Raw genomic sequence first — 14,854 nt, 5'->3', positions numbered from 1 at the left:
TACAAGCGGGCAATCTGGAATATTGTGCAATAAATTGCTTTAGAAGAGCTTATTTGGTAAATCTGCGACATACTGCGAGGCAGTGGCGTATCTAGGATCGTTTTTAGGGGGGGGGCAACAATATAAAATATTTTGCGCCACCTTGCGGTAGACTGTGTAGACCTCTCTGTTAGCACCTGTTGTGCCTACTAAACTCACAATATCAACTAAATGCTGGTTAGCCTAAGGCCCTGTGAAGCCCTTACTCTTGCTGTAAGTAACGAACGTTGTAGTCACGATTCGATCGTGTTCATGTAACACTTTTTAACACTCGGCACAGTTGTTTCTAACAGTGGTTGCCTCTTAATCATATTGTGAATTATCTTCACTTGTATGAGTGTGACGTAACAAAGCTATTATAAAAACCCATTGTAACGTCATACGCGCAGTTGGACGCCAAGTGGCCTGGATTGGCATGCATTGTTTATTGAGATGTGTGACGAGCATCAATGCGTTACGCACATTAAACAAAATAGCGCACATTGCTATTCACAGTTTTGTCTGAAATTACAAGATTTAATACTAAAACAGCCGGTCAAAATTTCTTGAGGGGGGGTGGGGGGGCATGGCACCATTGAAATTAACATTCTTAGTAAGTTAAACTTTATCGGAATTGGACTATAATGCGTAAAGTTCGTCAAATATCTTGTCATTTTCTTGGGCACAAAAGTCGGTGTTAATATTCTTTGTCGGAAAAGTCTAATTAAATATTGTCACAATATTATTCTGGTCATGCATGATTTCACAGATGCAAAAAGTCTGAACCCACATATATACTACATGGCTTGTGATAAAGGAAAAATAAAGCTATATATGTCGACCAAATTTTGTTAATAATTAATTTGACTGGTTTAGGTGTAGGCTAGTATTGTATTATGTCCATGTGGATCAGTAGTTAGAGGCACAGTACGATAAACGACACAGCTCCTAAATCTAGCGGTTGCAAATAAACCAAAACAATGGTAAAAACGCAGCTGCATGGTGCCGAACTTGGAAAGAGAAAGGGGCCTAAGAAGATTACAATTTCGCTATAAAGCGCGAGAAGAATAACGATTTTCTCCCAAAGTATTAGTGAAAACACAAACCCTTAACTTTATCTTTGCTCGATTGATTTTGTGCTGTGAAAGTTTTATAACCGAAACAAAACAAATATTTTTTCATTTCTTTAAAGCCTACCTGTGGGCAAAAAGTCAAAAGTTTAATCAGTGTTTGTTTACTTCCGTGGAAACTTTAACTTTACATTTAGAAAAATGACGATTGATTAATAAAAAGATACAAATATTTTACATACGTATTGGTTCTACGGTTTTTATGTTTTCGCGATAGAGGGGGAATTTTACAATTCGCTACAGCGAAGTCCGACGTGTCCCAAGATTCGGATTTGGAAAGCGTGAGATGTTTGCTTGTTGAATTAATTGAGATGTGTACGCCGGTTTCTAGTTACTAGAGACACTTGTTGTGACTGTTGTTTTTGTAATGAGCAATACTGTGTCATATACTACAGGTTTAGTTATTCGATTTTGATAAACTCTACATAATTGGTGGTAAAGCGCAGCTTTAATTCTTTTGCTATAATATATCTTTCTTTGCCAATAAGTAATATTTTGTTCTTGGTCTTAATTTGTTTGTTTTTTCACATCCGTATTCTTGGCAACTAATTGTTAAAACTTACGTCATCAGGTTTTGATAAAATAGAATCAATGAACATAAATGTGTTATTTATAAATATTTGAAATTGACCTGATTCATAAAAATCAGCAATTTATCCATTTTAAAGAACTAGTCAAACAAAACAGCAACTGATTACTCAGAAGTTTGACTCAATCATTGAACATGCTTCCCATCAGCCAAAAAGACAGTGAATACAAACCTGAAATTCGGTTCTTTGCAAAAATTAAAGGATGGTTTAACACAATAATACATGATGAAAGTTCAAGGAATATTTTTGGGTTTCTTCTGCTAAATTTGTCATTTGCCTTTGTTGAACTGTTTTGGGGAATATGGAGCAACAGTTTAGGTCTCATCTCCGATTCATTCCACATGTTTTTTGACTGCACTGCTTTGCTTGCTGGTTTAGCTGCATCAGTTGTTGCACGGTGGAAAGCAAACGATAGGTTTTCTTATGGCTATGTTCGCGCTGAAGTACTAGCTGGCTTTGTCAATGCCTTATTTCTGTTGTTTATTGCATTTTTTATTTTGTCGGAAGCCATCGAGAGATTGGTTGAACCTCCAGAAGTAAAACATGAACGCTTATTAATTGTTTCTGTCCTTGGATTTTTAGTCAACATGGTCGGTATATTTGCCTTTCACGGACACGGTCACCATGGACACTCACATGGACATGATCATGGTCATTCTCACGGACACAGCCATGGGCACTCACATGATCATGGTCACTCACATGATCATGGACACTCACATGATCATGGACACGATCACGAACATACACCAGAATCATCACAGAGTCAGATTCTGCATAGCGTGTTTTTGCACATAATGGCCGACACATTAGGCAGTGTTGGTGTAATTGTTTCAAGTTTGTTGATGCATTTCTTTGGCTGGATGATTGCCGACCCTATTTGCTCTCTAATGATTGGCCTTCTAATCGCTATCAGCGTAATTCCTTTGCTGCAGGACTCTGTTGGGATTTTAATGCAAAGGACGCCAAGGCACTTGGACTATAAGTTGCCTGGATGTCATCAGAAAGTCATGCAGCTCGAAGGTGTTTACAGAATCCATGAGCCTCACTTTTGGACATTGTGCTCTGACGTCTCCGTGGGAACAATTAAAATCCAGATAGCCCCGAACGCGAATCCAAGCTACATTCAAAGTCAAGTGCATAGTATTTATGCTCAAGTTGGAGTTAGGCAGTTGTACGTACAAATAGACTTTACTTCTTTATAATACACATCTGCTTACTATTTCAAAATATATATATGTTGACTTTTGCTGCTAAGTTCTTGTACATACTAAAACTAGAAAAATTATTGAAATCGGGAACAGTGTTCTCCATCTTAACTTATTACAACATTTCACAAAAATGTTGAAGTGCCATACATATTACAAATGCTAGCAAATATTTTAATTGCAAACTAAGCTGTTGTACTAAGTGCCAATTTCACCAATGTGTGGCCAAACCCTTTATTATGTTAACCAATACCTAAATAGGGATAAGTTACATGGCTTTGCAGTTTTGGTTTTGGTGATGTTTTTGACAAAATTTTTGTCTGTGTTTTTTAACCACTCTACAAAATGAAACCAATAGTGCAATAACGTTGTTGCATTTATAACTTTAAATGTATAGTGCACCAAGCAAAGTGTATGAGTTTGCAGCAACACCTAATTTATTTTGTTGACAAGAAACATTTTACTTGTCTCTTAATCTTTGTGCCTTTTTAAAATTGTAGCTTTCACAGTCAAACTTAAAATGTAGGGACTGGATTTCAACTACTTAAATGCATCTTTGATGTTTAAAAAATGCAGTTTGTAATAAACTAGTTAACATCGTATAACAAAAACTATGAAGCATTTTTTTCCTACTACTGAATGAGATTGAACTGTTTACAAATTTGCTCACCTTCCCTTTAATCACTGGTAATTAATTAATTAAGTAGCTACTTGGTATTAATATGCAGTACATACCTTTTAAATATAAACACTGTACAAAAAGTAAATGATAAAAATTGACTTGTTGCATTATATATTTGTTGTTTTGGCTTAAGCAAGTGTTTTTATGCATTCGAACAAAACTTTTCAACACTAATTAGTTCAAGAAGAACTTTGTAGTGTTTAGTGCAATTCATATGGTCTAAAGCAGGGGTGGGCAACCTTTGTTACTGGAGGGCCAATTATAAATGTCAAAATTGGAACGCGGGCCGCACATGTGCATAACACAAAGTGATTTTGCTTTGTTTCTTACCAAATATGCTTAACTACAAGTTAAATTCGTATTAGATTCTAGCCACATTTTGCCAGATCGCAGAAAACTAGCATCAGGCGCATTAATCAGCTCCAAAATATGTAATAATTGGACTCGTTTGCCAGTACTCTTGAAATCCTAACGTCTCTGCGGGCCGCACAACCTTTAATGAAGGGCCGCAGGTTGCCCACCCCTGGTCTAAAGCTTTAAAAGTGAAAAGTATTTTAATCTCGCTTGCTGTTAATGATGCTTTCGGCAAAATATTTTGAGCCCAACATTGTACTACGATAGTGTGGTTGAGTTTTACTGTGTGAGTGTTTTTTCCCTTTGTACGATGCCTAATCAATTTCTATTGTGTTTTTGATTGGTGGTTTTATTGTATATTGACACTGGTGTTCGTTAGCTTTTCAAACAGGATGGCAGAAGTAGATAGTGTAGCTGAGAAACTGAATGACACTGTTGTTATTGAAAACGGCAAAGATGATTACTGGGGTTTCTCACTTTTCGATGCTTACAAAATGGCAATCAAGTTTTACAGAGGTTTGTATGCATTTCATGTTTTATTGAATCGACTAGCAAGTTAGGAAATGTTTGTATCCAAAGCAAACAAAGTTAGGCAAAATCTTTGTTCGTTTCAGTGTAACTGTAACTGGGCTTTGGTTTGTGTGCTACAAATTTGCTTTTTTTTTCTTTACATTTTACAAAAAGTATGTCTTGTGTCACAATTAAAAGACTGTCATAAACTCGTAAGTGTTAAATTTTGCACCTCATTCATAAGGACATTGAATATTAGACAGTTAAATTTTGACAAAAAAATAACTTCACAAACCCAAGACTTTGCAAACCAGGCTACTAGCTTATAATTGCTAGCAAACATAGTCATCACGAAATTCGATTAATTAGGCCTAAAAAGTCAATTTTTGTCATAGATAACGAAGGCAAGAGGACATTTGAAATGGAATATGACGACAAAGTTCAGCTGATGTCGCTTACTAAGCAAGTTTCCCACGGCCCTCTCAATCAACAAAACACTCTTCCCGATATCGGCTACCTTGACATGTTCGGCCATGACAGAAGGTAGGACATGAATATTATGATAGAAAACAATTTGCAAGGCACATTAAATTTCGCAAATTGCACAAAGTTTATTAAGTAAACTGAACGTTAATGTAAAATTGAAACAAAACAATGATTTTAACTTGAAAATGAAGCAAATTGCATCAAATGGCATAAAGGCCTGAAAAAAGAAAGATTTTAGGGAATTTGAATATTGCAGTTTCAATTAAATACTGTGAACAAATGTAAGGCAGATATTTTTGTCCAGTTGTGATATTCAAGTGTTTTAAAAATACTGATTTTTGCTGATTCTGTAACAGAATGCAAATCAGATTATACGTCCGGTTCACTCACATGTTGCAACATTTCTCTCAACAGAAAAGCGTGGGGATTATTGGGTGACATGTCGTCTAATGACGCAAGGAGAAAATTTATTGAGACGATTGACCACAAAGTTCCTGTTTTCGGTCCATTCATGATCGCTCATCAAAAAGAAAAAGAAGAGAAGGAAAGACAAAGGTAAAGTTCAGTTCTGGTTTTGTATTTTGACATAAAAAAATCATTTTACACCAAGTCAACTTTATTGTAATGCAAGTTGCCACCTTGACAAAATCAGTCATTCATGAAACTCATTCATGCATAAAAAACAACTGTTAAGTTCAGTTGGGGGGATTTTAAACTCTTTTCATTTTGCTTGTGTCAAAAAACTGGTCATAAAAATAAAAATTACATTCTAATGGAGTTACTGCATTCTCAATTAAGCAACTGTGTTTGTATTTTGTTGTGACAAGTTTATACACCATGTACAAATTGATTTGTGTATTGTAAAATAATAAAACTTTTCCATTTTTCAATTGAATATAATTTAAGTTTAAGTATGCAATTCAGCGTAACTGACATGCTGCAGACAGTTTAGGCCAGGGGTGGGATTCAAATTCTTCGCAGCCGGTTCTATCACAAAAGTCATATTTTTTAGCCGGTTCTGTTACAAAAAGTCCATTGGCAGTAACCAGTAATGCTAACTGGTTCGCTGATCTCATAAAATTTCGTGAGACGGTTCTATAGAATCGGTGCGAACTGGCTGAATCCGGCCACTGTTTTAGACGTATAAGTTCTCATCAGTGCAGCTGGTGGTGAATGGTTGGCCGTATGAGCTCGTGTATCCCCTTGCAATTAACTAAACTGGATTTACGAACATTCACAGAATCAGGGAAGAGGAGGAAAGGAAGAGATTGGAGGAAGAGAAAAGATTACGAGAGGAAGAGGAAAGAAGAAAACAAGAAGAGCTGGAAGAAAAACAAAAAGCTGAGGAGAAGATTAAAAATGAACAAGAAACACAAAAGTAAGATTGTGAATATGACACAATTTTGGTGATAACATTTTTTTATTGTTTCCAACTTAACTAAACAGAACCTGCTTATTATTTTGTAGAAATATAACCAACCGTATTTCTTTTTGTGAAGTAATGTTATTGTATATGTCAGAATATGTCTAGCGTGAAACAAAATTGCCAATAATGTTGAATAAAACAGAGACATTTTATTACTCAGATGTTTTAACAAAAAACAATTGCTGTCATCACTAAAATAGTGTGCAAGCAAAATCAGGTTCATTGCAATGAAATGTCAATGTTTTATTCTAAATTTTTGTTTTTCAGTTATAAAACTACCCTTTAAGTTAATGTGTACCTAAGAATAAGTTTTTTTTAATCATAAACTTGGTAGTCAATATTTTACCAACATGTGTGCATATTATTACAGGCAACAGATCATGGCAGCTTTAAATGCTCAAACCCACGCTCAGTTCCAACAATACGCTGCACAACAATATCCCGGCAATGCTGATCAGGTGAGAATGGGGGCATTTGTCATCAAAATTTGTATTTTTAATCATGATTGTACACCAAAAATACAAAATGTGCTGTCATCAAATGAGCTTACCAGCAAGTTAGAGTTTGTCACACCACATAAAAAGCCAATGATTCACTTGTTTCAAGTGATTAAGCACTCACAATATTCAAACACATTTCACTTTTTCATTAGCATGTTTATTCACACTAAAACAAATACTTGCCAAATTGATCACATTCTTAGGCAGTTTTCTTGTATTTGTGTTGACCTTTTTTTATACTAAGCATGACTTCTTACTGTTACACACTAAAACTTTTTTGCAAAAAATGCAGTGAATAAAAACATGAGCTTATCAGAAAGTATAATTGTGACATTGTTCAACTCTAACTGCAACACAATAATAGCAAGTAGTATAAAATTATTTCCCTAACTCCTAGGTGATCTCTATTTTATGATTGTCTCTTTTGCAGCAAGCTGTTCTCATCAAGCATCTGCAGGAACAACATTATCAACAATATATGAAAGTGTATCTTCAACAACAACAACAACAACAACAGCAACAGAAAGAGACAACAACCTTCAACAGTGTTGGGACCAATGCACCAATGACTGCAGTTATTCCTAAATCTGAGCAATCTGACGACACTGAAACTGAAGATGATGCTTCAGAAGGTAGAAGCTAATGTGTTGTGTTGTATATACCTTACCTCTTTCTGTCTCAGTGATTTAAACTACTAACCAAACAACTAGCATAATTTTGAAGCACTGTCAAGATCTCTGGTTTATCTAAAGCAGTGGTTCTCAACCTTATACTGATCACGTACCACCTGAGCCTATTTTTCGACTGGGCTAGCATGTTTTAGAAAGCCGTAAGGTTTGCGATATCAGAGGAATGTCCAAAATCCGAGTTTTGCCCAAAACCAGTGTCTGTGAGCTTAAGTTAATTGTGAAGTTACTTGTGTATGACAAAAAGCTACTCGCTTGCCACCACAAATGCTCAGATGGTATGCATACCACAGGCTGAGAATCACTGATCTAAAGGCGTGAAACATTTTCTTCTGGTGTTAAAATGATTTCTGTCATGCAACACGTAACATCTTTAACACTGTGTTCACCCACAACCCTATAGTAAGACTAATGATCTGTAACATTATTACCACTCACACTAGTTAGCTGAACAATGTTCATAGCCCTGGGTCTGCCAAGTCAAAGGGTTATTGCAAATCGCAACTTCCTATAAAGTTAAAACACATTTTTTCATATTTTTAATTATTGTTTTTTGTTTCCTCAAATTGCTATTCTGATCCCAAAAAAGAATGAGAAGCCTTAAGACAGGGTTATCTGTTACCCACCTATTTTTGGGATGCATGGATTGAATTTTAAAAGCCAATGTTTAAATTCTATTCTTGTTAGATTATTTACTCACATTATATTAATCTTTGCACATTATTGTTTTGTTGCAGCATCTGTTGTCCGCATCGCTGAGCCATCCATGTGGACTCGGCCTCAACTTGATGAGTTTAAGCAACAAATAAAACGCGACCCTGAATCTGTGTTGTCTGTGGGAAGAGGAGAGGTCGTCACTGTGAGAGTTCCAACTCACGAAGAAGGTCAGTTTGTGTGAGAAGTTTAACTTTCCTGAGCTCTGACTTGTTGATGTTGGCCAAACATACAGCTTTCTTTAAGGAGGACATGCCTTTTTTCATGTAGTTTAGTCTGTCCTACAAGGACATTTAAAATCTTTAAATGATCTCCTTTTTGTACTTTTTACTCATTCCATTTAATTATTAGGCATATCAAAATTATAAAATGTCAGTCAACTGAATAACAGCTTTGTGATGCTATAGACATTTACTCATATTTAACAACATTGTGTCCTCTTTTGGGGGCATGAAAATATGACAGTTCTTTGTTATTACACCAACAAAGGAATACAATTGTGACAGTTTGCCTAAAACTGGAATAAGCAATCACTATTGGTGACACTAACTTTGTTGGACACTGTTTTTCCATACAATGTGGTTCCCCACAACAACGTATGATGGTATAAAGCAGTAATCCTCTAACTGTGTGCTGTGAAAGTTTCACTATTTATGGGTCCCCTTCCCTGAAGGGGACACATATTGTTTTTGTCTATAGATATTTTTTCTTTTTTTCTTTCTAACGCGCATTTGTTCCCACGTTTTGGTCAAGAAAGAATGGTTCAAACTTTTTCAAATTTACACACATTATAGATATTGGTCTAAAGATGGTCCATGTGAATTTTGACCCCGTTTGATCCCTCAGTTCACCCACAGCCCCCCAAAACGTGCATTTTTTAACGCAGATTTGTTCCCACGTTTTGGTCATGAAAGAATGGTTCAAACTTTTTCAAATTTACACACATTACAGATATTGGTCTAAAGATGGTCCATGTGAATTTTGACTCCGTTTGATCCATCGGTTCACCCACAGCCCCCAAAACGTAAAATTTTTAACGCGGATTTGTTCCCATGTTTTGATCAAGAATGAATGGTTCAAACTTTTTCGTATTTACACACATTATAGATATTGGTCTAAAGATGGTCCATGTGAATTTTGACCCCGTTTGATCCCTCAGTTCACCCACAGCCCCCCAAAACGTGAATTTTTTAACGCAGATTTGTTCCCACGTTTTAGTCAAGAAAGAATGGTTCAAACTTTTTCAAATTTACACTTATTATAGATATTGGTCAAAAGATGGTCCATGTGAATTTTGACCCCGTTTGACCCCTCGGTTCACCCACAGCCCCCCAAAACGTGAAATTTTTAAAACGGCTATACTTGCTAAAGCAGATGTTTCTGGAGTTCTATTTGAATAAGAAACTGATGATGCCTTAATAAGCGAAATTAATATTTCTGTTTCAAATAAAACTTTACACTGACGCTGATCGTCTGCCGCTCTCTTTGAGTATATTTTTTATATTTGACAAGTAAAGACAGATCTGTCGGTCACCACCCTGTTACAGAGGCTGATTCCTGTAGTCTGTTATGACATTACACTTACTTATGTTTCTGGAGTTTCATACTTTTTGATTGGTACATTGCAGCGTATTTTAAACTAAAACTATTTTGTAACTTGAAGTTGTATATATCCATTTTCACCCCTTTACCCCCAAATATTTGTTTGTTTGTTTACATGTTATTGAGGCCAGAAATACAAGACTTAACCTGTTGAAATTTTTAACAGCTGTGGATAGGGTGCTCCTTGTTGGCTGGTAAAAATGCAGTGCAATCGGCTCAGTAATAGTAAAAATATGTTTTTACATGCTGTCTTCTGTCATATTTTTGCTCGCTCAGTGCACAGCTGACGCAATGGGAGTGATTGACGATAGTGGCACATGGAAAAAATGCCTCTGCTTCACGCATGAACGCAGTCGTCACTTGACCATTTTCTCACTGGTTGGAATTAAGATGATACGGTGTTAGTGATATTGCGCTGTAAACGTTAACGCTGCTGGGTCACGGCAGGGACAGGCGATGCGTATGACGTCATGACCGTATTTGCCTGTCGTTCAGTGCACAGCTGACGCAATGGGAGTGATTGACCATAGTGGCGCATAGAAAAAAATGCCTCTGCTTCACGCATGAACGCAGTCGTTACGAGACCATTTTATCAGTCAGATAGAAGTCTCAACTCTCAAGGGAGTAATTCACTTGTTTACGATTAAGGCGGGTGAATGCAGCGGGAGTGCTCAGCTTGACGTCCGGACCGACGTTTTATGAGGCAGTCGTGTCGGTGATTAGAAATCAGCTGTTTTTGCGCAGCTATGCTATGTCGTTTTATTAAGTTATCAAGCACATTTTAAGTTTTGGAAAATTGTGTTAAAAAACTGACCTTGAACGACAATATCAAGGTCAAAGCATGAGAATAAATTGAAAGTATTTTTCCTGTTCCTATTGACTGTTTTTTTGTAATTATATGACAATAATGATGCAAAAACAATACGAGCAAAACTTTTTGGGTTAAGGCTAAAGTTGGTTAAGCTTGTCCTTAGGAATCTAAAAATAACCAGGGTGTTTGTTTACCATAAATCCACACAAACGCGCGTGTGGGGACCCATTCGTTTTTGCTTGCAAAAACAATCATATGTGTAGATCAAATGATGTGTATAGTAAATTGGTAAATATCTAACAGTGATTGTGCCCTATTTTTACTGTTACCAAATCGCATATGCATATGTGTGGGGACCCATTAGATTATGCTTGCAGAAACAATTAGGTTATAAAGTGCCAGGAAAAAGATAGGGACCCAATGAAATGTAGGTGCCAAATATATGTCCATTATAAATATAGTAAATGGATATGTGATACATCGTTAAATATGATGTAGTATATATAAACTGGCAATATATCCGAAAACCACTATTCTAGTTTAAAGTTTAGATATTCTCTAATGTATAAAAACTTAATAATGAAATGCAAACTGCACAAAATCGTTTAAAATCTCGTTTTTTCTTGTTTGACATAAGTAACCTTATCCATTACAATAAAGTTGTAAATTAACTTTCTTTGCCAAACGTTTTTGTTGTTGGCCTGCAAAGTTCGCCACAGAAAATTTGGTTTGGAAATGTGCCGTTTCTGCAAAACTTTGAAACCCACTGGTGTATTGAATGGCTTCTACTTAGATCCCTTATAAACCCAGTTTCAAATAATGCATTGTGTTTGTGCGACCCCGTAACAAATCCTTCATAAACCGTTGTTCATCCACTCCCATGCACTGTTCCACATATCCACTGAGTTATTTTATAAATCCTCATAACTCAGTGGGGTCCTAATGCGGCCCCTGGCGGCAGTTCACGTTGCCCGTGGCTGTTGTTTTCAAATTGTGTTGCGTATATGGCCGCCATAGTTTTGATCAAGTTTTTGGGTTGTGGCGCCTTGCGACTTCACGCAAAATAAACTGTTGTTCGCCAACCTCTTGCACTATACCACATATCCAACATATGTTATCATATATAACCCTTGTGTCAACCATCCAGGCGCTTACGTGTTCTGGGAGTTTGCAACCGATTCTTACGACCTTGGATTCGGAGTTTACTTTGAATGGACGAATTCCACCGGAGAAAACCAAGTATCTGTCGAAGTAGGGGAAAGTACCGATGACGAAACAGACGAAGGTATGTTACGTCACAATAGTATTACAAGATAATGAAGTCATCAACACAAGATGTGAAAAGCATCAGTGATAGAAAAAAAAACTTTTGGCAACGAAGTGTTTTTACTGCAAGCTGTTCAAGCATTACAAAAACTATTTACCTGCCATTGTCAATAACAAAAGTAAATGTACCCAGTGGTGGGATTCAATCGGTTCGCAGTTCGCACCGGTTCTACAGAACCGTCTCACGAAATTCTATGGGATCAGCGAACCGGTTATCATTACTGGTTACCGTCAATGGACTTTTTGTAGCAGAACCAGCTGAAAAATATGACTTTTGTGATAGGACCGCCTGACAAGAAATTTGAATCCCACCACTGAATGTACCTATGTACTGGTTACAATTTAATTTTTGCAGCATACTCACAAATATATTCTCAGTCAATCGTGTCACCCATATTTAACATTTTACCATGTTTCTGACGTAACAGAAGGTGGTGACTTGGAGCGCGGTTCTGGCAACGAACCAAACCGGCCTCCGATCGACGAAGTGGTTCCGGTGTATAGACGCGACTGCCACCTAGAGGTCAACGCTGGTTCCCATCGTTACCCGGGCAGAGGCGTTTACCTTCTCAAATTCGACAACAGCTATTCCCTCTGGCGTTCCAAGACCCTCTACTACCGCGTCTACTACACGAGATGATGATGTAACAATCTTCTCTGTGTGACGTCATCAATGCATGACGCGCGATGAATGCAGTGACGTCGTTTGTTGTCAATTATTTAGTGTCCCACACTATATTATAACTTCGAATGCTTGTGTTCACTTTTGGTAAATCGGTCGACTTGAAGTTACTGATTGAAACCAAACGTTGTGGGTTCGAATCCCACCTAGGAAGCAATTCTTCTATGTTTTGTCCGGTTTCATCGACTAGATTTCCATTTTGTCAGAAGTTTACTACAGCTTTGGAACACTATATACGGATCTATAATAACGTAAAAAGCGGCATGCTTTATTAATCAAACGTTTCGGCAAATCACTGATGATGGCATGAGCATTTGCCGATAAAGCATGTCACTTTTTACGTGTATTTGGGCCGTTATTTTCACCATTAAATTTAGCACAGCTGGTTCAACAGTGCCTCAAATCCTTCAGTTTGTCTCGATTGAATCGAAAAGCCTAAAATGGAAATATCGAAAACGCTGTTTTGGTATTAGACATCGTTTTACCTGTAGTGATCGACGGCGCTGAAATGACGTTTAATTATTAAACGTCCATTTTCAAAAATACTCAATGACGTCATATTGCGAGATAAAGGGTATTGTGACGTCAGAACGAGTATTGTTCGTAGATAATTACTTTGTCCCGCTTAAAAGTTGTTTGAATGATGCAGTAAAAAGTTGCTGCACACACTTTGATGTTTTTTATTTGACATTGGTTAAAGTTATCTTTATTTATTTGTATGTGTGCTGCTTATATACGGTCTAATGCACTGGTATGTGACAAGTCAGTTGTTGCAGAACCTAGATATTTGTTGTAACATAAATATTTTGCTCCTCACAATCCCATGTTTCTCAACTGGCAATCATCCAACAAATTTTGTGTGAATAATTTGTCTGATTTTGTCCCGAAAAATTTAGGTAAATCAGATTTACTTTTTGAACAACAGGATACCAGCAAGTTGATTTGTGTTCAACTAAATTTCGGCGTTCTTTTTCTGGTTCCAATATTGTACGATTTCAAACTGTCCAACATTTAATCAGCCACTTTAACTTGGTTATTTTTCAGTTGACCCCGCACATTTACGGTCATCAGCCAAACATGAAGTTGCAAGCATAACAGTCTTCAATAACTTTGACCTTGAAAAAAGGACAACCTTTCAACACTATGACGTGTACTTTAAATGACGTCATAAAAAAAAAGTTACGAAAAATATCACCTGTAAATGATTATTACGTCATATCATTACGCATGTTGTTACGTCATTGCGCATTTTGATGACGTAACGCTTCATATCGTCATGCTGATGACGTCACGCTTCACATCGTCATGCTGGTGACGCCACAAGCTGTGCGCGGTGGGAAATCTGTTAAAAGGGTGCAAACTGTTTAGACGACTCCACTATAATTTTTACGTGTTATGATTATTCAGCGGTTTTCGCGCTTTTTTGCGATTGCCAGTCGCTTCTGTATTGCGTTCGCGTTTTAAAAATACATCTATATACGCAACTGTGTCTTGAGATGCTTGATGTTTGGAAGTTTGCTGTTTGGATCCTGGCTGTCTTGACCAGCATGTGTGGGTGACAAAACTTTCATCATATTTGTTTTACCCTTTGCACGACCCACACAGGTTTTAAATGTGAGATTCAAGTTTTTTTCTGGTAAAAATGGTCAAGTTGGGCGAAAAAATAGCTAATCAGATAAGTTAATTCAATGATGAAAATACACGCAAAGGCGATCTTTTACGTGACTCCAGTGGATATAAACGGGGTTTACTGATGTTGCCTTCATATCACTGATGATTGCATGAGCATTTGCCGAAACGTTTGAACAATAAAACATGTCGCTTTTCTTACGTAGATCTATTTGGGCCATCATCATCATTCAACAGATCCTTATGTAAGTGAAATTGTACTAATTCTACAATTGAACACACGTTAAACCTTATAAGATGCTGGTGGACGGCCAAAATACCAAGCGGTCGTCATTCTCAAACCTGTTTTCTGGCGTCGGCAAATATGGCTGTATTTTCTCGAATATTACGTAAAGGTTTCGTCACAACTATTTTGAGCATTTTAGACTCCTTCAAGATTCGCGCTGCAAATATGGTTTGAAGCAGGAACAACAATAAAACCTCTTAACCGATATCGATAA

General features: G+C 36.9%; 2 protein-coding genes across 2 annotated transcripts; both read left to right on the top strand.

Moving 5' to 3' along the window:
* Nucleotides 1–1,699: 1,699 nt before the first annotated feature.
* Nucleotides 1,700–4,361, top strand: LOC145229359 (zinc transporter 7-A-like). Its single transcript, XM_080094683.1, has one exon. The coding sequence runs from the start codon at nt 1,873–1,875 to the stop codon at nt 2,941–2,943; it is 1,071 nt and encodes a 356-aa protein (XP_079950809.1). The 5' UTR covers nt 1,700–1,872; the 3' UTR covers nt 2,944–4,361.
* Nucleotides 4,362–4,374: 13 nt separating this feature from the next.
* LOC145229348 (Golgi resident protein GCP60-like) lies at nt 4,375–14,214 on the top strand. The gene is made up of 9 exons (XM_080094673.1): nt 4,375–4,498; nt 4,888–5,035; nt 5,393–5,533; nt 6,219–6,356; nt 6,775–6,862; nt 7,335–7,536; nt 8,328–8,474; nt 11,865–12,002; nt 12,472–14,214. Exons 1-9 carry the CDS (start codon nt 4,375–4,377, stop codon nt 12,681–12,683), a joined length of 1,338 nt encoding a protein of 445 aa, XP_079950799.1. The 3' UTR covers nt 12,684–14,214.
* The last annotated feature ends 640 nt before the right edge of the window (nt 14,215–14,854 follow it).

Source organism: Phallusia mammillata, chromosome 1 (assembly GCF_965637545.1).
Source record: "Phallusia mammillata chromosome 1, kaPhaMamm4.hap1.1, whole genome shotgun sequence".
Lineage (NCBI taxonomy): Eukaryota > Metazoa > Chordata > Ascidiacea > Phlebobranchia > Ascidiidae > Phallusia > Phallusia mammillata.
This window is presented reverse-complemented; position numbering and strand designations above follow the sequence as displayed.

Bases quoted from the DNA above. Each gene is read 5' to 3' on its own strand.
- LOC145229359 (XM_080094683.1), top strand. From the start codon at position 1,873: ATGCTTCCCATCAGCCAAAAAGACAGTGAATACAAACCTGAAATTCGG.
- LOC145229348 (XM_080094673.1), top strand. From the start codon at position 4,375: ATGGCAGAAGTAGATAGTGTAGCTGAGAAACTGAATGACACTGTTGTT. The intron at 5,534-6,218 runs GTAAAGTTCAGT...GAACATTCACAG, and splicing joins GAAGAGAAGGAAAGACAAAG to AATCAGGGAAGAGGAGGAAA. The intron at 6,357-6,774 runs GTAAGATTGTGA...ATATTATTACAG, and splicing joins AATGAACAAGAAACACAAAA to GCAACAGATCATGGCAGCTT.